At 45.4% G+C, this 23,518-nt stretch overlaps 1 protein-coding gene across 1 annotated transcript in view; it reads right to left on the reverse strand.

Annotated features, from left to right (window-relative positions):
* The window catches only part of CELSR1 (cadherin EGF LAG seven-pass G-type receptor 1), a 297,352-nt gene extending 277,225 nt beyond the window's left edge, over positions 1-20,127 (reverse strand). Inside the window, exon 1 of the mRNA XM_032768931.2 lies at positions 15,819-20,127. Within this exon, the coding sequence (XP_032624822.2) occupies positions 15,819-19,560 (3,742 nt within the window). The 5' untranslated portion in view covers positions 19,561-20,127. The remainder of the gene's footprint in view (positions 1-15,818) is intronic.
* Between the last annotated feature and the right edge of the window lie 3,391 nt (positions 20,128-23,518).

Genomic DNA, 23,518 nt, shown 5'->3' on the forward strand with positions numbered 1-23,518 from the left:
GGGTGGCAGAACCTGGAATTAATGCAAGGAGAGGGTACAGCCTACAAACCCTACAGATCCACCCACATGGGTACCTGCCCACATGGCAAGACTTGCTGCCATTGGGTGCTCCCCAGTCTCTAAACTAGCTCACTCTCCCTCTCTCCAAGGTAGTAGATAAAAAGCCATGGAGGGGCTTTAATGTTAAGTTCCATTGTGCAGCGGCATTAACTTTAATGAAGATTTCTAATCAGAAATCTGTCAGGTCCCTAAGGGTGAAGATGCAAAGAGAAGGTGCTAGACTCTACCCATTCTGCAACTGACCTGCAGTCTCACAATTCTGCGATATAACTCCTGTTGTACCCCCTTCCACAATCTCCACCTTAATTCTAGCTAGTTCTGTTCCCCGTGTAAATGAATGGAAGCAACAGGCCCTGTGAGAATGTCTACATTAGGAAAGGGACCCAGTGTTGACAATGGTTATTAACAATGGGTCCTCCCTCCTTGAAATGGTGTTGAAATATTCTGAGCAGATGGAGCCAAATCATTTCCAAGTGTACAAGAGATCTGGTGGAATGTGGTCTCTCTCACGCTTTCTTAACTGTACTGAAAACAGACTGGCCCTGTATAGCTTTCTTCGTACTTAATAAGAAAGGACAACGTGTTCAGTGCTTATTATGTAGGCAGTATAAGATTTAACATGTCCTTAACTTTTTACTGCCTTGTTTTTTAATGCTTGGGATTCGTAGATGCAGGAATAGGTAAGAAGACTGTTGTAACTTAGCAGTTTTAACTGGCTGTTTAGACAAAATCAAAACCACTTAATTTCCTTAGCGTAGATGAATCCTGACTATCTGTCCAATTGTTTTTCTTTAACTACGACAACTTTTATGAAATCTTTTAAAAGAATTCCCTTCCTATAGGGCAATACCACCGTTTTTCCCTAAAAGGGTTTTCTCTCCCCATGGAGTGATAAACTCTTGAGAAATCTGAAAGATGAGTTATAAACAAAAACAAAAAAACCTAAATATTTAAAAAACAAACAAACTCAGAAACTCCAAACAACTAAAAAATTCACAGACCTAACAGAACACTGGCAAACCCCCCTTCTGTATGTTACAGTCCTTCCCCCCGCCCTCTCTCTTAAGGCTACAAGCACAGGTGTCACTGGCTTCCTCCAGACCCCCAGGGTGCTCACCCCACCCAGTTCTGCCCCCACCTGCCCCTTCCCCCAAACCCCAACTTCACTCCTGCCCCCACTCTGCCCCAGGCCTCGCCTCACCCCTTCTCCCAAGCCCCACCTCCACCCCGCCTCTTTCTGCCCAGTTCAGTCCCCTCCACCGAGTGTACCCCATCCCCACTTCTCCCCCAGTGCCTCCTGCATACTGCGAAACAGGTGATCGTAGCAGATGGGAGATGCTGAGAGGGAGAGGGAGTTGATCAACAGGGCCCCCCAGCAGACGGGAGGCACTGGGGCGGGGGAGGAGCTGGCTGCCGGTGGGTGCTAAGCACCTGCTAATTTTTTCCCTTCCATGGGTGCTCCAGCCCCACAAAGTCAGCACCTATGTCTGTAAGCTCCTAAGGGTAGAGGTCATCTTTTACTCTGTTTGTACAATACTTGGCACAATGTTGCTACTGCAAAATAATAATTAGAAATCTGGGCAGAACTTTCTCTCCTGGGATCTCCACAACTATATGTACACGATGAACCAAATTCTGACCTTGGCTTCTCTACTGTAAATTGACAGGAACCCCACTGAAGTCAAACTCCCGTGAAGGCTGGGCCTGTATTTACATACACACCCGACATACAGGAAATGATGAAAAGGAAATCTCTATATAACAGGCCGTAATATTTTCCATGCTGTTTCCATTCTTCTTGTTGATGATTTTTGGAAACTTTCACCACATTAAGGAATATATATATTAGGATTTTCCATTCCTGGAAAGAGAGAGGTCCTAAAAAGAAAGCAGACAACATAAATACGCCACCAGCCACAGAAATATCAAGTGGCAAACGTGCGACTATTCTAATCTACATCTCAACAAGACTACTGCTGTGAATAAGGCTTTCCAGGACTGAGCCCCCTCTGCTTACACTCTGTTTTATTCAGTCTAACTGCAAGGTAGTCTTGAAAAACAGAAAAAGGCAACAGAATGCCACTTACCCATACAAATGGAAGAAGGCATGTTTCTTACACAGGTGTCAGTGTAGCTAGAATGCTATATATCCTTAAATCCAAGATAAATGCTGTAATCATAGACATCAGTACAGAATAATTATAAAATGAATAAAAGCTGTTAGAGATGCTATGGAAATTTGTCAGAAAGGGTTGTTAGAACTTAGTCACACAAACCCTTTTCATTCTCCAACAATTCCCGCAGGGAACTACTACTGGTGTTTTAAAAATTATGGTTGGGATTAAAGGGAGTTAGGTACCCTACCCAAACTCAGTGGGATTTGGGCACTTAACTGCCATCTATGCCTCTGGAAATCTCTCCCTACATTCCTTTTTTTTTTAAAAGTAGTTTAACGGTAGCACGTTAGAAGAAAGTCACAGGGACTTGTGAAGGGACAGTGTATGAACCACCATGGGGAAGGGCAACGACCTTGGCTTCCCCTTGCTCCAGAGGGAATAAACTCTGACAGCCCTTTACAGGGAGCCATTTACTTCTCTCTTGGCTCAGCAGCTGGACAGTGCACTGGGAGGTCAGAGGCTAGGCTTCACCCCCTTCCCACCCCTTTCTTAAAGTGAGGAGGAAGGAGTAATAAAGGGACTGCGGTCCGCTTTTCCCCCCATACCTGCATCCAAGCTCCAGAAAGATCATGTAAGAACATGGGGAGGATCCCTTGAGAGTCTGCAGAAGTCTGGGCCACAATCTGGTGCTTAATAACCCAAAATTATTATTTCTGCCTTTACTGGGCAGCAACCTAATCTTAATACTGAGACTCTTCCTTCACCGCCACATCTCTTCCCCACTTGAGAGACCCATTACAGGGTGCTACTCATAAATATTGAATAACTACATAGCAACCAATTCCTGAACAATCCATAAACTGAAATCTGTTCACACAAACGATCACACAATTACCACTCTAATCAGAAGTAATGTGACAGAAATCATTGCTTATTTGCAAATAATTTGAAAACAGAAAAAAGGGCTACATTTTTCAGACAAATCATTCACAATGAATCATTTTTCCAGCTCTAACTACCACACCTGGTGTGACTTTCATCAGGTGACATTCTATACAACAGTACCTCCTCGACCTTCATTTACATCTCTAGCCTCATTTCTCCTACCCCCCCCCTTCCTTACTCTTTCACTTCCTACCTCCTTTTATGGTGCACTGAATACGTCAGCACTTAAAAAATAAACCACTGTTATATTGAGGGAAGTGTATTCACTGTGTAAAGTCATCCTAATTCCAGCCACTGTAAAACTGCTGAAGTATCAGTCATTTTTCATTTCAGTCATGTACAGGGGTTCTCAAACTTTTTTTTGCTGGATCCTCCATTGAAAATTTTTCAGGCTGTAATGGCCCCTGTGATAGCAAATTGCTGTACATGTTCATAGGTGCATTCTCATGGTATTGCCCCCTTACTTCTGTACTGCTACAGGCAGCGGTGCTGCCTTCAGAGCTAGGCAGCCAGAGACTGGAGGCTGCTGTACCCCACCCTCAGCTCCCTCTCCCCCAGTAATATTTTTTGTGATCTTGCAAACGCCCCCAATAGCCTTGTGACCCCTTTTTGGGTCAGGACCCCCAGTTTGAGAAACACTGATCTAGATGAACCCCCAACATGTAAATTAACATCAACACAAACTATGCAAACACTTACCATGTGCTTAACTTTAAACTTTGGGATTGGGCATAATGAGAATACTTATATGCATAAAGTTAAATGCATATTGGGGAATTAACCATTGTTAATATTTCATTTGCCATGTCTGTGAATTTAAAAATGAAGAAGTCAGACACTCTTCATAGCACATCCAATTCACTAAAGGTTAAGGAATCCTAAAGTTGTTACCAGCTGCTCTTTTTCCAATATAAACAATATTAACATCAGCCAATTAAAAGTGTTCTTTTGACAATTGTATTCCATTAATGCCTATGTGTATCTAAAAAGTCCATTACAGTAAGGTATCCAAAAAGATAAAAAGAGCACTAAACCTCTGTAATCACAAGTAGCACAGACAAACTATTTGAATGCAATTCAACAATTCCAAATAACAACTGATGTTCTGCTAAACAGCATAAATAGAACACAAAACACGCTGGACTGAGATAGCCAGTTTGCAGCCCTCATGAGAAAAGATCTCTGTATTTCATTTACAATTTTGACTAGGCTGACTTTTCACTCTATTTCTCTTATCTAAAAATGAGCGACTACATGTATTTTATTCATCTCTTCGAGATTCACGTGTATGGCATTTTTTTTAATTTGGGGGAGGTGAGAGAACTGTAATATGCCATATACAGTAGAACCTCAGAGATACAAACACCTCGGAAATGGAGGCTGTCCGTAACTCTGAACTACATTAGGGTGCTTGTATGAGGTAAATTGAAAAATACTATATATTTTTTTACAATGCAAATATTTGTAATAAAAAACAGAAAGTGTGCACTGTACACTTTATATTGTGTTGTAATTGAAATCAGTATATTTGAAATGTAGAAAAATATTTATAATACATTTAATTTGGTATTCTATTATTAACAGTGTAAATAAAACTCCAATTAATCACACTTTTTTTTAATTTTTGTAATCGTTTGACAGCCCTAATTATAAATTTTTGACTGTGTGGAGTGAGATTCAGAAATACAATTATATTGTCTTTAGTACATCTCAGTCAATGACATATTAGCGTAGAAATGTCTTGTTAAAGGTTTGTAGCAAAAATAAGAGATGTACATAACGCATTATGTATACACAGGAGATAGAAAGAAACAAATATCTTCAGTGCTGGTTATTTTTCACAGTAACACTTTTCAAAAGGATTATGATGAACAGAGAAATGTAACCTCACCATTTTGTATGATTTATTTCAACTGGCAAAAGCTATTGCTGTCTTTTTGCTTTAATATGTGTTTCCTTCCATTTAATTCCTGAATTTCATAGGAGTGGTATATTTTTGTTTCAACAGGCAGGAAAACATTTGCTGCTAGCAGAGCAAAATATTTCATGGAAACATATTGACAATATAATGCTGTATTGAGATAAAGGGACCTCTGCTACTGAAAGGTATAAAAATAACAACTTAGGCACAGTGACAGATAACTCACTGCTATAAACTTTGTTTTTTATTAATTGTGATCACCAGAAAAAAAACACACCACATAAAATGTTCACTTTTTAAAGAATAGTATGGTCCAGAGTTCATGTGCTACTCTACACTTGTGAGCTAACAGACACTAAAACGAAAGGTACATACAAATATTTATAAGGGCCAAGTGCTCCCCTTGACTTCCCCAAATGAAGTGGAACAAACAGCAATGAATCTGCATGGGTGAGAAAGGGAAGAAGGAAGCACCAGTTATATTGCATACTCCCCATTTTCTCCTGAGCCCACAGAATACCCTCCACCAGTGCTTCATAGATAGGTAGGGGCCACTCTTTCTACAATTATCCTCTTAATTAACTTTGTGAGAATTCCAGAAGTAGGTCAGTGCTGACCACCTATTAATATCCCCTCCACCTCTTGGTGGCCCCCTGCCCTCCAAGGAAGTAGATGGGGAGGACAGGGAGTGGCAGCCACAGATACTTTGGGACAACTATTCTTCCAGATACTCCTCCTCTAAAAAGAAAAGTTCCCCAAAACATCAGTCTATATTCTGGAGAATGAAGTTTGCAACATTTCATGAGTAGGAGAGGTTCAGAGGAGGGATAAGTACTCAGCAATGTTTCTTTCTCAGGAACAGCAACTGCTATAGCTTGTGCACTCCCCTCAGGGCTGGCAGTGAAGATGTGTGGTGGGGACTGTGACATTACACTCCATATTCTTCACAGAAATATTGTTATGATATGAATGTGACATAACTAAGATGTGTTTTGTGCAATATGGGTCATGTGAGGTATCATTGAAAAGGTCATGATTTACTGAATGTGTTTATCCAATTTGTACGCATGTATCATTTCTGTATCAAAAGTCAGGAATATTGTCCATGTAATAATTACAACTGTGTGGGCATGTACTTGGGAAATGCCCACCAGACAGTAAGCAATCAGCATTAATGGACCATTAGGAAAAGATAATGAGTTTTTGAAGATGTGGATCCCCCATCTTCCCAGGGCCACTGGAAACAAAGGCTTCCCGCCTTATGTAAATTCTATTTAAGGCTGGGAAGCAAGGCAATCTGGGCTCTCCATTTGCCTCCCCACCCGTGATGGAAGACTGCTGAAAGCTCCTGAAGAAACCAAGGAATTAAGCTAGGGGAAGGCAAGGTCTGAGTCTAGGCTGAGAACAGGGGTCTAGCCTGTAAAGAGACATAACTGGAACTCTGAGCTGCAGAAACTCTACAACCTGCCTAAACAACAGTTAGGGTGAGAAATTACTATGTGTAACCAGTTTCTTTTGTGTATTAAGCTTAGTTTGTGTGTTTTGTTTTATTTGCTCAGTAATCTGCTTTGTTCTGTTTGCCATTCCTTATAATAACTTAAAATTTATCTTTTGTAGTTAATAAACTTATTTCTTGTATATAACATAACCCAGTTTGTGCAATTCATATCTGGGAGTGGATGGGGGCAAGAAGCTGTGCATCTCTCTTTCCACATTGAGGGAGAGGGTGAATTTTTATGAGCTTGCGCTGTGCAGATCTTTCTATACAAGCACAAGACAATATTATTTTGGGTTTATACCTCAAAGGAAGTGTGTGGGGGAGTGCTGGGCAATCCCCGAGCTGATTCCCCCCACACAGAGCTGATCTCAGTGTTTCTGTGTTCATTTTCAGCTGGGTGCCCCTACCTGTGTGTGTGCACTAGAGAAGGCTTGAGGGCCTGGCACAGAGGAAAGGGTAAGGCAACCCTGCTGGAACGGGTAGAACCAGTGGGACCACAGCTCACCAGGTGGCATCCCAGATGGGGGGGTTCAACCTGCCACAGGGAGGGACAGATCATAGCCTCACGGAGTATCTCCTGTCATCATGCAGTCAGGTAGTGCTTTGGGGCAGGGACCGTTTGTATCGCTTCCTGTTTGTATACTTCCCAGCAAAATGAAGTACCAATCCTGATTAAGCCATTTGGACACTACCACATTTTAAATAAATGATGCTGATTATTCCTTCATCATTTGAGTAATGTAAACTTCCTACAGCTCTGGGTCAGAAGACTCGTAAGAATTATGGACTATAATCCTGCAGCTCTTTCCTAGACAAACACAGACTAAATGTGATCAATAACAACTTTCTCCCTGGTCTTTTTTAGTCATCAGATTATTACTGTTTCTCAGATTACTTCACCACAGGATGCGCCAGCTATTGCACTTTCAAAGCTTTTCAAGACCAATGAGAATGTTCCAATTCTAAATTACAGTATTAGGCTATTTCCACTACATAGTGGGTTCTACATCCACATGATAATTTTGTAAGAAACCTGATGTGTCTGTACATCTTTATCCAAGCATCATGATAGGAATGGGAAGCATCAAAGGTCATCCATTCATAAGCACACTGTAATCTTATAATTGTATATAACCTGCAGGGATGTCATGGCCAATGATGTTCTACACTTACAGAATTTACTTCCCTAGTGGCTACAGGGAGGCTGCAGCAAGCAGTTCATGTGTTAATCTCTCCTTTGTTGATACCTGAAACCAGACCTTTTCCCCAAGCTACCAGTAACTTTGTGAATGATTGAAATGAAAGCACGTTCTTGCGAAAAGGCAGAAACATCACTCATAAAGGAACTGGTTACTCTGGATAGCTGAAACAACGACAAGAAAAACCCCAAGCCCTCAGCATCTCTGTAGGGCCTGATCCCAGATCACTGAAGTCACTGGCACAATTCTTCATGAATCTAATAAAGCAAAATCAGTCATATAATAGAGATGCAAAACCCCAAAGATGTATACAGTCTACACTTCCATAAAGCAATGAAACACTGCACCTCGTCACTTGGGGTCAGATCATGCATTCTTTGCAAACCCAAAATTACCTTCCAAAGTTTTCCCCCAACCCTCCTGTTGTATTTCCATGCCTTTTGTTCTTTTAACCTCAACTCTGCTAAAAACATCATAGGTGTTTATAAAGCACTTATCACTGTAGTATCTGCCCTCTGTTCATGAGGAAACTGCAGCCCGAAATTCAACAATATGCAAATAATACAAACAAGGTGCACACCTTTCTGTTCTATTTGTATAGAAAGTGACTAAACTGGTAATGGGGTAACATTGGCATAATGACTTTTTAACTACAATAATGAAAATTATCCCTTGACGATCACTGAGTTAGAATAATAAACGTTTATTGCACTATTACGTGAGTCTTATCTTAATTTGGGTTTGTTGGTGTTATAGTGACTTCATTAAATCCCACTTTAACGTAAGGTCAGAAGAACATAAAAGGAAATATTGTTAGCTCACATACTTAGTGGTTTATTGAAAGTACACAATTGAAAACAAACTTTGAGCATTGCCTTCTTTAAACATAACTATAAAATGCCAGCAATAACAACAGCTTGATATATAATTTAATTGCTCTTATCTGCTGTAAAGACAATGGGGGAGGCACTGTTCAGTGGTTTCAGCATTGACTTGCTAACCCAAGGTTGTGAGTTCAATCCTTGAAGGGGCTATTTAGGGAACTGGGGTAAAAAGCTGTGTGGGAATTGGTCCTGCTTTAAGCAGGGGGTTGGACTAGATGACCTCCTGAAGTCCCTTCCAACCGTGATAGTCTATGATAATATTCAAGTTCCTTACTTTTACATTTCAGCATAATTATAACTAAGGTTACATGACTTCTGTGACAGACATGTGACTTCTGCAGCAGCAGTTTGGGTGTGTGGGAGGGGGCTCAGGGCTGGGGCAGGGGGTTAGAGTACAAGGCGGCACTTACCAGGGGCAGGGGACTCCCCAGCTCATCCCTGCAGCTCCTAGTCAGAGCGGCGAGCGGGTTCCGCATGCTGCCCACATGTGCCACCCCTGCAGCTGTGGAACTGGAGCTTGTGGTAGGAGCACCGTGCAGAGCAACCCTGGTTGCCCCTCCCCTATGAGCTACAGGGACATGCCAGTTGGAGCCAGGTAGGGAGCCTCCCAAATCTCCCCCCTCCCCAGCACCAGCAGGGGTTTCGGACCACACACACCACAGTGCTCTGGCCCAAGTTTTAGTTGGAGTATATAGTAAAGGTAATGGATAGGTCACAGGCCGTGAATTTTTGTTTACTGCCCGTGATCTGTCCATGACTTTTACTAAAAATACCCATGACTAAAACGTAGCCTTAATTATAACAAAATTAATTTACAATTGAAGTGTAGGCGATGTGCAAAATTAGTAGTAAATAAGATGCACAGTATATTAAGAAATTTGTGTACTGAATTTAGGTATTTGCTTTCAAGATTGAAAAATAGAGTTTTAGGTTCCAATCCTGCAATTTGCATTGGACGGGAAGACTATTGCTCCTACCAGAGATCCGTTAGCCAAGGTGGGTTCCACAAACGCACAACATTCCACCTGCACACTGTAAACTGCAGGATCAGGGTCTTAGCTACATTGACAATGAACTGAGATACATAGGAAATAATTCATAAGTCTTTTTAGAACGTTTATCATCACGATACCAAGCACCTAATGAAAAACAATTTACAATAAATTATTCACTGCTGGCAAAAGTACCTATGTGATTTAAGAGTCAAAGCCCCAATTTCAAAAGTAGCTTAGGCACACAGGAGCCTAACTCTCATTGAAAGCCCTTGGAAATTAGGCTTTTAAATTATTTTTGAAAATAGGACTTTGGCTCCTGTCTTAGGTGTTTTTGAAAATTTGACCCTAAACTTCAACCTCAAGTTTTGAGAAGGATTAAAAATGGAATTTTGCAAAAGTCCTATAATACACCCTCTAATTTACAAATTAATTTTTGTTTCAGCCATCTTTGCTTTCCATTTTCTGTGACCTCTCAGAAAGTTTCTCTCATTTTCCCAAAGTGATGATTTTGTTTCTACTAATGTGACTAAATGGCAGCACCAATAACCACCAAAAAAATCAAATGGCAATAATTTCACAGCGAGTGATGATCAGAACAGATTAGAAATAATCCAATGAATCATAATGAAAAAAAATCAACTGGTGAAAAATGTCTGCTGGTATTTAATTTTTTTACTTAGGGTTCTCTATTTTTTCTTACAGTCCTGTTTTTTTCCAGAAGAGGAATCACAGGTTTACTAGGGAAACAGTTTTAAATAATATTTATCAAACTTAAATTCATCTAACACCAACAAGTAGAAAAGTTTATCAGAACAAGCAGCTGAAAGGCCCATAAACCTTGTTATTTTTATTCAGTTTCCATGTTTCCTGTCATGCCTGAAAGCTTAAATGATTGAATGCTTTTGGTAAAAACATTTAATCTTCGTACCTTTAGATCTCTGCAACTGGAGTTAGCAGTATGCTTAACTTTTGACATATTTAAACTATTAAAAGATAAGTTACATACTGCAATGTTCTTTTGTCTTTTAAAAATATATTTTGAGGACATTTTCTCACAATCTGATATTAATACATTTTGGCAGTTTCAAGCTGGCATGTCCCCAGAATTCAGAATCTAAAAATATGTATTCTGGGGACAGTGCTTTGAAAAAATAAAATAATATGATTTGGTTTTAAGGCACTTCAGATACAAAACCAAGCACTAAAACTCTCCTTCGAAAAATACCTCCAAAAAGCGCTACTGTGATCTGGGAAAAAGAGATTTGATTAAAGGGGCACCAGCAAATCGGAGGGAGGGGGGAATCATACTTCTGTCTGAAGGAGGTTTTCTTTTAAACTACTTTTTCTACAAATAATATTTAAGATTGTTATGAGAGAGAGAGAGATTAGAGAAAAAATCTTTTCCATTTGTTTATTTTGTGTATTTGACCACATTGGTGTACAGTTATTTTCATTATTTTACCTGTGTATTCATTTACGCTCTGATCCTGAAAATACAGGTACATATACTGAACATTAGTGATGCAAGTTATCCCACTGAGATCAATGGGAATACTTATGATAGTAAAGTTAAGTGTGCACACAAGTGTTTGTGGGATCAGGCACTAAGAGTCCCATTCAACTGACAAGTGGATCCCTATGCAAGATTGGGTCCAGAATCAGTTTCCCACTCCTGTTTGTTTTTTGTTTTCCTTCCCACAGCCATAGGCGTGGGAACTAGGGGTTTGGGATGGGGGTGAAGGGATGCTGCAGCACCCCCAGATTTTACACGGGGTCCTGGCTGCCAGCCCCAGCCTCGGCCCCCTTGCTCCATCTGCATCTCCCCACTCCTGGAGACATAGCCCTGCTCCAGGCCCCAGTTCTGAGGGGTGGCACAGGTAAAAAGTTTGGGGACCACTGCTTTACAGTTTCACTGGCTTTCAGCACCCCCACTATAAAAAATGTCCCCCCCCACAGCACAAGAGGAAAAATATATAATTTTTTAATACAGGAAAATGTTACTATAAACCGTTAAAATTAGCAAGGGGAAATTAGAGGCAGATGCTTTATCTAGAACTACCTTTAACTCATTTTCACAAACTGATTAGACTGCCAGTTGACAATGTCCCTTTAATTTTTGCTCATGTTGTTATAGGTGAAGAGAAAGAATATTAGTTCATAAACCTGATAATTTTACTAATTTCATGATTTGTAACAACACTAAAGCAATTCCAGATTCTAAAATTCAAAACCCTCTAGGATCCCCAGCACGAAATCCTGACCCCATTGAACTCAATGGTAAAACTCCCACTAACTTCAGTGGGGTGAGTATTTCATCCCAACTATTCAAAAATTCGCACCTTGTGATCCCACACACAGGCAAAGGAAATATAAGGCCAGACCACCCCTTCCTGTAGAAAAGTTCAGAGCAAGTGTAAAATAGAGGACAACTGTGAGATTTTTTTGCAAACTTTCCAGCAGTGGGGGCTGGGACAGGATTTCTCCCCATTTTCCTGCAAAACAAACTGGGGCCCAGAGATCAACTGCTATCCAAGTTCCCCTGCCCTCAGCTCATGCCTTATGAAAGGAAATTTCACGCATGGAGGGGCCAGCTCAAAGACTAATTTTCCTCTGCTTTTCGAGAAGATTCCCCGCTGGTTGCCAGAGGAAAAGATGTACATTAGTGACAGTCACCCACACAACCTCATCACTGGTACGCTTCCTCTCTGTGCACCTATCCCAGACTTTGTTGTGGGCTTTCAGAGGCATCTAGGGCCAGGAGAAACAGTGCCACAGCACAGGAAAATCCACACACAGAGGAATCCCTCTTTCTGGACTGTATGGCCAGAATCTTAGGGCAGGTCTACACTATAGAGGGGATTGGCTCTCTGAGATCGATCCTCTGAGAGTCAATTTAGCGGGTCTAGTAAAGACCCGCCAAATCGACAGGAGATCGCTCTCCAGTCGACCCCTGTGCTCTACCCCTGATGAAAAGAGTAAGGTAAGTAGCCGGGAGATTTTCCCCATCGATCCCCCGTGGTATCTCGACCTAAGGTACGTAGACTCCAGCTACGTTATTCTCACTGCTGGAGTTGCGTAGCATAGGTTGACTTACGCTGTAGTGTAGACATAGCCTCAGTATGGCTTCTGCAGATATCCATGCTGTTGAAGGTGACCATGTTTTAAATGAAGTGGGTCTCTCATTTTCAAATTTCACTACATCTATAATTCTGTTTCCTGTTGTTAAAAAATCTCTGGAAAAAACAATACAACTTTGGACTTTTGTTTGCCAAATAAAAACATGCATTTTGAAAAGTCAAATTCAGATCAAATAAAAGAATGCTGTTTTATCCAAATGTCAAAGTCCCAAGTTAATGTAATTGTATAGTACAGAGGTGGCCAAACCCTGGCTCACAAGCTACATGCGGCTCTTTTACAGTTAAAGTGAGGCTCCCATAGCCTCCTCCACCTGTCCCCTTTCTCCACCTACCAGACTGGAGTGGGGTGAGCTCGGGACCTCTGCCTTGCAGCGCCGCAGGGTAGGGGCTTCTCTCCCATGGGGTGCACTTGGTCGGTCTCGGGGCTTCAGCAGGAGTGGGGCTGAAGCTCTGAGCCCTGGCAGGCACCCTGGCTCTCAAAATTCTGTTGTCATATGCGACTCGGAGGGTCTGTAAGTTTGGCTAGCCCTGGTATAGTATGTCTCATCTCACTTGTCTAAGACCTATCACATCTGATAAACTTAATTTTTTATTACACACACACTTATCCACAGTGCCTTCACAGCAAACCTCAGATGCAGCCCATGCCAGTAGGTGAAAACACGATTGCATTTCCATATGTCCCATAAGAGTCCATATAAAGCTCAAACTCCCAAAGACTCTGACAGAACTTTTGCCTGAATCAGGATTACTTGCTTGGGCTGATAGGTAGGTTAATGATCACCCAACAGACACATTCTTCAGTTAACTACAGATAACAATATTGAGTATTTCACTCCAAGTCTGTTCATCTCTCCGTTTCAATTGTTAAAAGAAACAGGAGAAAGTGGAGAGGTGAGAGTTTCCTACATGGAATCACAAGCTCTGTAGACCTCTGCCCTCTTAAATACCTCTGTGAAGCAATCTTTTCCCACACACAGAAAACTTTTCAAAAACAGTATCAAACTGACTTTGATGCCTGCCAAAATTACTTAAGAATGCTGATGAAAACGCCTCTTTCAAATATCCCCCGGGGGGTGCAGCTGTGATAGGGATAACCAGTTTTGAATATTAGAGGGGTTTCAGTGCTCTCATTCTCACAAACTGTAATAACAATGCATTACTCATCATAGTTGTATTACGAGACCTCATAAAACAGCAGTTTAACTGTGCTCTAAGCATTCATGCCTCCATTTCCATATTTTTATATATATTTCACCCATCGAAATCTGCATAAATGGATGAAGACATTATTAGCATGAAAAAGGAGTGCTATCATCTTCTACTTCTATCCCATATGCTCTTCCCATCTAGCCCATTTTAATCACTTTTCCAGCCTTCTTGCTTTTTGTCCAATTCTTTATCTCCTACCACCATTAGATAAGAAGCTACTGCTTTCTGTCAGCTGGTTCAGGCTGATTATGACCATGTAAATCACATGTATGCCTTATTTCAAACTTACAAGACAACTGCCTGTTTCTCTGTAAGCTTTCAAAGAATGTGGAAACAGCATTTATGAGCTAATTTTACCACAATAGTTCCCTTCTAGCATTTTGCAAGAAATATGAACCCATTGCCAGATGACACACAAATAACTCCAGTGACTGGAGTTAACACCACTTTCCTCTAGCCTGCAGCAAACCAAGACCCTGATCCTGCAAACATGACAGCACAGTGCTCTCTACCATGAAGTCCCACTTATATCAGTGATGCTAATACAGTAGCAAGTGTTGCCAGGATTGTGCCATATTTAGATATCTGAATGATGTGTGTTAAGAAAAGATATCATTACACACACTTAGTACTTACATATCCTACTTCACATAAAAGAACACAAATATTAGCATTAGGCTGCACGGAAAATGTTGCTCATGGTGGACCTTTGAAGTTAACAAGAGTTGCACGGGATCAGGCCCATGATAAAGACAGAATAGCAGAATTTGGGGAGGAGACTAGTCATTGCATTATTGATGCACTGTACGTACCATAATTACAAAGAGTAATTCCAAAATGGGCTGCACTTTCTCCTCAGTTTCTTGTTTTTTTTCTATGAGGATTGTCTTACGAGTTATTTAAAATACTGTATTGTAAAACAAAACAGTAACAATTTAGGACTTGCACACATATGTCAATTCACTGTATAATTTAAAGCCACTGTACCTCCTACGACAATAAATAAAATTACTGTGACACATACTAGATTAGTTAAGCCTCAAAGACAAAAAAAAAGAAAAAAAAACTTTCAATACTTATTTTGGTGACAGTGTGTCAATGAACATCCTCAGTTACACCAAAGCAACGCCACTGAAATTAACTGTGTTATACAGCTGTAACTGACTGTTTTTGCAGAAGTCATTTTCTAAGGATGTAAACAAAAGGCAAAAATTTTGGTTGCTGGTGCAAATGGGTGACACTCCACCGCCTTCAGTGGAGTTTTGCCCATTTACACAGTACACTGCAAAATTTGACCCTAAATCTGAAGATTTACTAGACAACTTTCCCAGCATTCAAAGGGAAATAATCAAATCTGTTTCAACTTGTTAAGAATAAAAAAAAAAATAGCAAACTCTCAACTCTTATGTACAGTGCACTCGCTAATTTTCCTTGTTACTATTCTTATGGATAATACATTATAGGAGTAAGTCTAAACATTAAATGTGAGTCAATCAATGAGAGTTGTGCATTCTTAGCATCTTTAAAAACCAGGTCACTTATTAACTCTATGCATCCACATCTGAAAGTTTTAGCCTAAATAGCTAACTGTGCCCAGGGAATATAATTTTGCCCTCAACCTCTGTATGTTTTTCCCTGTGATTCAAAATAACACTGGCTAAATACACCTCAACATACTATTCACTTCAGTCCTCAGCGCATAGCTTTGATACATTTTTGTGGCTCCTCTCCAGAAATTTCACAAATAAGCCACTGCCCCAGGAAATGAAAAGTTGCTGCTGCCTGTACCAGTATGTTGGTCCAATAAACAAAGTTCTCATACATTATTATCCCCGGCCAAGTTTTCTTACCTGAGACTGACACTTTCATGAGCGCTTCCAGGGGTCTGTTGTTGTCCAGATCTCGACTGAGTTTGAGTTCCCCAGTGGCAGAGTCCAAGAGTAGCAAGTTCAACTCATTGCCCTGAACAAAAGTGTAGGCCAGGCTGTCGGACACATCAGGGTCATAGGCTGGGATCTTGCCAATCACCCCAGAGGGGAAGCTGTTAGACTTATTGGTCACATAGTTGTTGAAGAGAATCTGGAAGTCCTGCAGCACAGGCGGGTTGTCATTCTGATCCAATAGGCGAATGTGCACGGTGGCTCGGCTGACAAGAGGTGCTGAGGTGGCCTGCACCACAATCACATATTCCGTCCGGCTCTCATAATCCAGATCCATCAGGGCTGTGAGGTCACCATTGAGCAGGTCAAGCTGGAAGACTTCAGGGATGTTACCCTCCACAATCTGGTACATGATTTGTGCATTGGTTCCTTCGTCTGGGTCAGCCGCACTGATCCGTGCCACGATGGAGCCCACTGGGCTGTTCTCCTCCACAAAGATATCAAACTCATCCTGTTCAAAGACAGGCGGGTTGTCGTTGATGTCTAGCACAGTGACCTGAATATCCACAGAGGCTTTGAGAGGTGGGCTGCCTCTGTCCATGGCAAAGGCCCGCAGGCTGTAGACAGCCACATTCTCACGATCCAGCTTGCGCAGCGTGCGTATCACTCCAGAAGTGGGCTCGATGTAAAAGTCTCCATCGCCATCATCACCACCCTGGAAGGTGTAAAGGAGGCGGCCATTGAGGCCTGAGTCACGGTCGTTGGCAGACAGCTGAAGGACGCTGGTGGAGAGTGGCACATCCTCAAAGACCGAGCCCTGGTAACGGTCACGCAGGAAGCGGGGGGCATTGTCATTGGCATCCAGGATGAGGATCTCCACGTAGGTGGTATCAGATTTCTGAGGGATCCCATTGTCACGAGCTGTAATGGCCAATGTGTAAGAGGCTTGGTCCTCATAGTCTAGCTCCATCAGGGTGGTGATAGTGCCCGTGTCCAGGTCAATGCGGAATTGAGGAATGTTATCCTCCAAAATGTATGTGATCCTGGCATTTTCCCCTGTGTCTTCATCGGTGGCACTGATGGTCACAATAGAAGTGCCAATGGGCTTGTCCTCACTGACGCTCACCGTGTAATGGGAGCTCTGGAAGACTGGGCGGTGTGTGTTGGCATCGGTGACATTGATGAAGACCTGGACAGTATCAAAGAGTGTGCCATCTGACGCAGTAACTGTCAGCACATACTGCCTCTCCTGCTTGTAATCCAGGGGCAAGGCAAGGGTGATCAGCCCACCCCCACTCTGACTGGTGATGGCAAAGCGGTTCCTAGTGTTGCCACTGGTGATCTGGTAGGTCACTACACTGTTAATGTCCCTGTCCACTGCTATCAGAGTCAGGACACTGCTGCCCACTGCCGCATCCTCATTCAGCCTGAGCTGATAGACCTTCTCAGTGAAAGTCGGGTTGTTATCATTGACATCGAGGACCGTGACGGACACACTGGCTGAGGAAGTCATGACAGGCACTCCATGGTCCCTAGCCTCTACCCCAAAGTGATAGTTCTCCACAGTCTCTCGGTCCAACTCAGCCGAAACTGTAATCCAACCAGTGCTGTTATTGATCTGGAATGGGAACCCAGTCTCTCCACCTGGGGACCCCACACCAGGAGATGGAGACAAGTCTATAAGTTTGTATTCCAGACGGGCATTGTCTCCAGAATCAGCATCCACTGCCTGAACGTGCAGCACAGAGTAGCCCAGCGGCACGTTCTCCAGCACTGTGGCCTGGAAGGGGGTGCTGACAAAAATAGGGGCATTGTCATTCACATCCACCACTTGCACAGATACCATCCCACTAGAGTTAATCAGAGGGGGCCTGCCCCCATCCTGGGCTTTGATTCTCAGTGTGTACTCACGGATGGTCTCATAGTCCAGAGGATTGATCAGGTCAATGGCACCTGAGAAAGAGTGGATATAGAATTGGCCTTTGAGGTTGCCACTCACAATGCTGTAGTGCACCTGGGCATTGCTGCCCCTGTCCCGGTCAGTTGCTTGCACCTGCAGCACTTGGCTGTTCACCGGGGCATCCTCTGGCACCTGAACCAAGTAGCGCTTTTCACTGAACTGTGGGTAGTTGTCATTCTCATCCTCCACAGTGATGTGTACTGTAGCTGTGGCACTACGGGGACCTGGTTCCTTTCCTTGGTCATTGGCTTCTACCACCAGGTGGTACTCAGAGACCTCCTCACGATCCACAGGGGCACGGGTCCTCACTACTCCAGAGCGAGGGTCGATCTCAAAGACACCATCCCCAGCACCTGGCTCCAGCAGGCGGTAAAGCATGTTGGCATTGGCCGGGGCATCCCCATCCGTGGCACGGATAGTCAGCACCTCGTAACCCACCTCCAGGTTCTCCCGGATGGTCTCGCGGTACACAGGCTGCTCGAACACTGGCCCATGGTCATTGGTGTCACTCACAGTCACAGTCAAGTAGGTGGTGGCTGAGCGGCGGCGGGGGGAGCCCTGGTCAGTTGCAGTCACCTTCAGCACGTGGGTGTCCTTGGTCTCACGGTCCAGGCTGCGTGTAGTGACCACACTGCCCGTCTCTGGGTCGATGGAGAAGTAGTCATTGGAACGCTCGTCGAAGAGCGCCTCCATGGAGTACACCAGCCGGCCTGCCTCCCCCTCGTCTGGGTCCTGGGCCCGCAGGGCTATCACCCGGGTACCCGCAGGCTCATTCTCGGGGATGGACACCTGGTAGCTGGGCAGCTGGAACTGCGGAGGGCTGTTCACACTTCTCCTCCTCCGCGGCCCCTGGAGAGAAGGATCCCAGCCACTCTGCTCCTCTGACCACAATCCCTGGGGCCCCAGCTGAAGGGTGGGCGCTTCCTCCTGCCCTGCACCCACTGCCTCTCTCTCCTCTCCCCTCGCACCCACGGGCTCCCGTTCCCCCCAAGTCCCCTCCTCCTCCCCCCCACCCTCTGCCCCGGGTGACGGGGCGCGCTCCAACCCCAGCTGGAGGAGGATCTCCCCCCGTGTCCTCCTCAAGGCACAGACCAGCTGCAGAGGGGACTCCCCAGCGGGCTCCAGGCAGCACCGAGGCCTCCCCCCTGCCTCCTGCCCGCCGCAGCCCCGAGGGCGGTGGTCCGGGCACCTGCAGGCAGGGAAGCTGGTCAGGGCAGTGAGGGCAGAGCGCAGGTCCCCGGCGGGCCCTGGGGGCAGGTGCCGGCTGGCGGCGGGGAAGCAGAGCGGGGCTGGGAGCTGCCCCGGGGAGAGCCGGGCAGCGAGCCAGGGCCGCGCCTGGCCCCCGCTGCCTGCCCCCCGGTACCGGCGGGGGCAGCCCGGGCTGTGCAAGTAGACGGGCAGGCGGAGCGAGAGCAGCGCCCCGGAGCGCTGGGCGGCGATGCGCACGTGGAGAGGCAGCGGATTGCGCTGGAGGTGCGCGCAGCCCGAGGGGCTCGCCTGGCAGCCCCCGCCGGCCCGCCCAGCTGCGCCTCCAGCTGCCGCGGCCGTCACCTCCACCGCCTCCCGCACGCGCCGGGCCGTCAGCGCCTCGTCCAAACTGTACAGCCAGCCGGGCCCCAGGGAGACATCCAGCAGCAGATCCCCGGGGCGCCCGGCGCCGCAGGAGAGGTGCAGCTCCCAGCCCCCCGCGGGCACCAGCCGGATGAGCAGAGCCAGCCACGAGAGCCAGGCGGCGGCGGGCACCGGCAGCATCTCTGAGTGTTAGGCGGCAGCAGCGATCCCAGCCAAAGGGCTTCTGCAAAATCCATCCACCCCCCTGGCCGGCTCATCCGCCCTCAGCCATGAGCAGCGGGGCCGGGGGACCCTGGCCTTGTCCTCCTCTGCCAGGCGGGGCCGCTCCCTTAGAGCCCCGCGGCGGGGAACATCGCTCGGGACCGGGCTGGAGAATTGCAACTTTTCCACCTTAAAGTTTAAAGTGAGTTCAAAATGGCTCCTCTCCTCCTCCCACTGCTGCTCCCGACAGGGTGATTAGCATAAACCTGCTGCTCTAAAAACAATCGCACGCCTGCTGCCTAGCAGCCTCTCCCCTCCAGCGGGACCCGCCTCGGGAGCGCACGCTGTCCTCCAGAAACTGAATCGAGCAGGGTCCGGTGTAAATCCTCGCAGTGGAGGCGATTCTGGGATCAGCGCTTGCCTCCCTCTCCAACAGGCACAACCCCTTGCAAACGCATCCCCTTCAGCCCGCTCCTTTTCCCGAGCGGGGATTCCCCTTTCCAGCTACTGCTCTTGGGTGTTGCGGCAGGGGCTCCTCCGTACGGGCAGCGGCTCCGAGCAGCTTTGGTGGCGTTAATAAAAGGCCATCGATCTGGAGTGGCCACGGAGTGCCACCTGGCAGTGTCGCCAGGCGGAGTTTCCTTGTGTCCGGCGGCAGCAGCAGCATGTGCGTTTAAAATCCCCGGGAAGTTGCCCAGAGATCAGCTCGCAGCGATTTCCTGCTGTTGCTTCTCTCTGCCTTTCCCACTCCCTTTCCCCCCATGTTTGTTCCCGCGGAGCGACTGAAAGGTGCAGGGTGTTACTATCTCTATGGAGACCACAGGTCTCCAAAGCTGGCTCGGGGGAGAAAAGGCTGCAACCAGTGCCCGGGGTGGAGATTCCTATTTTTGCATTCAGTGCAGCTGCAACCTGAAGGGCGGAGGCGTGGCTGGAGCGGGTGCAAAAGACATAATGAGCCAGTGAGAGAGTAGCCGGTGGGGCTGGATGATTTGCTGACTCTTCTGCAGCTTGCGGGGGTGCAGAGTGCTCTGCTGGCCCCGGAGCACAAGTACAGAGATCAGAGAGCGAGCCGGGCTGTTGGCACGCCCCCTGTGCAGAACACTGACCTGCCAAAGAGACCCGCTGACATTGGCTGTGCACGTGCTGGCTCCTAGTCTCCAGAAGCCAGGTGCAGCTCCTCAGAGACGGAGCTGTGAGAGTAACCGCGGCCTCACCTGCCTTCTAGTTGCCATCACATGCACTACAGCTGCTTCCATGCAGCATCCCCATAAGCAACATGCCTTCCTTTGGCATGTTTGTTTGTTTGTTTGCAGGAAGCTGGGTGGTTTTTTTGTGTAGAGACCCCACTCTGAGAACAGACTCAAAAGAGTGAGAAGGGCTGTTCTCATAGCTGTGCAGGTCACAGTTTGCTCCCCATTCCCAATCATAAAGGTATTAGTGTGTTTGCACTGACCTGTCCCCCGCCTATCTATGGCATCTGTGAATACTAAAACATTTATTAAGTTTTGTATGCTGTAGCCTGGCGGGAGGGTGGGATGTTACTTCCAAATCAGTGTTCCCTTCTCCTTCATCTTTTTATTGCTTGGGAGACCTTCCCCACCTAGCCTATTGTGCAGGGGACAGCTGTAATGAGGGGGGTTGTCCATCTAAGAGTTGTGACCACGCTGCCCTTCATATGGGCTGGGCTGCACTGGGACATCTTGCTGCACTCTGTAGGTGTTGTAGGTAGTGATGGAAAACAATCCCTTCACTGCTGGAGTGACTGGAGCTAAACTTCTCCCAGTGATCCCCCTAACAGCTGGAACAACTCCATTCTACAGGATGTGAGTTTGGTGATCAGTAAATGGTATACATGGGTGGGGGTATCAAAGGGCAGGGCAGGCTAAGCCTCCCCTATCCAAGGTCTTGGCTCTACCCATGTTCTACCCTGAGGCCCTGCCTCTCTCCCCTGAAGCCAGCAGGGGCTCAGCTCCAGCCAGCAACCTGGAGCTCAGGCCTGCCAGCGGCCAGTGCTCAGGCCAGTGGCTTGGCCCAGCCCTGGGGCTGGTCTGTGGCTCGGCGCAGCCGGTGACTTGGGGTGGCTGGGGGAGGGCTCCTCTGGGCACTGTGGGGAGGAGGCCTCAGGGTTCCCACTGTGTGTGTATGGGGGGGGGGGCGCTGCTGTGAACAGGGCTGGTGCGTTAGCTCCCCGAATGGGAGGTTCCCCCGCTGCCCCAATGGTATGCTTTCATCTAAAGCAGTTCTGAACCAATGTCACAGTTGGATGCTAAAGAGCATTATGTCCCTGGAGGTGCCATCTTCAGAAGAAGAATAAAACAAAGTTCCAGAACACCCTACACATAATTTACTCCCAAAAAGATGTAAAGTATCTTTTATTGTAAAGAGAATAAGCAGATAATCTAGAAAACAGGATATGTTCTGAACAAATGGATTTTAATAAACATGGACTGGTACATTAAGACACTAATATATTTGGTTTCTATGTTCCAATATTTGCCAAGTATTAGACCACGACTCCTTGGTTTTGTGGTTGACCAGTGTATCATAATCATTCTGCAACACCTCTCTAAGTTATCCACTAGCTTGCTGCAATACTGTTTCTGCCAGCGTTATACTTAGTTTGGAAGTTATTTGCAATCTTTGCTGTATGAGACTTTGCACTTGCAGGGACAGATGTGCCCTTTCACTAGCAGTCACTACTAACTACCCTTGCTAGCATAAGAAATAACCCTGTTACAGAAGATTCAAGAAAGATGACTGCAATGGTTTGGACACCTGTCAAGAATGGACCCAGAAAAGGTTCCATACGTGGCAGTACATACCAGCTTGGAAGGAACTAGCAGTAGAAGACCAAGGATGTATTGGATAGACAGCGTCAAGAATGATAGAGAACAAAAAAATTTTAAAGATCAACAAAGCCATGAAGCTAGGACAAAACAGAAAGTGGTGGAAAGATTTCATTCAGCCCCATCATCACTACTGAGCTGACAGACAGGAATCAGAAAAGAAGATAGTCTCACACTGTATACATTGTCACGTTGTCCATCCATTTACTATTTAGCTAGTAGGTCTAGCTCCACCTAATGTTGCATGCAAGAGTATCACTTTCTTAGTATGATATAATAAATGCATTGCAAATATTTAAGATAAATAGATGCTGTATAAATGTATCCATAGTAACCCTCTGAATTAGGAACTTGTCCTAATTCCTAGGCATAAAGCTAAGGTAAAATTGAGTTAAGATTAAAAGGCCATATCAGTAATTTAGGGGAAAATGAGATATTTATAAAAACATGAACTATTTAGAAGCTCAACATTTATTTGAGCTATTATCAGTAACTTAAGGGTAACTGATACAGAGTGGCTTGCCCCTTAAGGGACTGAGGCTGGGCCCAACCAACCCCAATTACTGAAAGGACTGCTCCAGCCCACTTGTATCATTAACAGGGGCCTGATGGAGGGCAGCTGATTCCTCTATAAAGGGCAACATGAAGCTGCAGAGAGGGTGGGAATCCAGGAGGCTGTGGCAATAACTGAGAAAAGGCTCTTACAAGAAAGCCCCTGAGATGAGAGTTGCCCTAGCTAGGAGGACTTAGGAATAGCCTGCTAAGGTAGGAGGAAGTCAGAACCAGGACTTTAGCTGGGTAGTCTGGAAATGACTGTTGAATGTAGGATCCAGCTCGAGGAAGTAATCCTGCTGTTAGACTCATAGACTCATAGGTCAGAAGGGACCAATATGATCATCTAGTCTGACCTCCTGCACAAAGCAGGCCACAGAACCCTACCCGTCTATCTCATAGACTCATAGACTCATAGGTCAGAAGGGACCAATATGATCATCTAGTCTGACCTCCTGCACAAAGCAGGCCACAGAACCCTACCCGTCTACTTCTGTACAACCCCTAACCTATGTCCGAGATATTGAAGTCTTCAAATT

The sequence above is a fragment of the Chelonoidis abingdonii genome, chromosome 1 (genome assembly GCF_003597395.2).
Source record: "Chelonoidis abingdonii isolate Lonesome George chromosome 1, CheloAbing_2.0, whole genome shotgun sequence".
NCBI lineage: Eukaryota > Metazoa > Chordata > Testudines > Testudinidae > Chelonoidis > Chelonoidis abingdonii.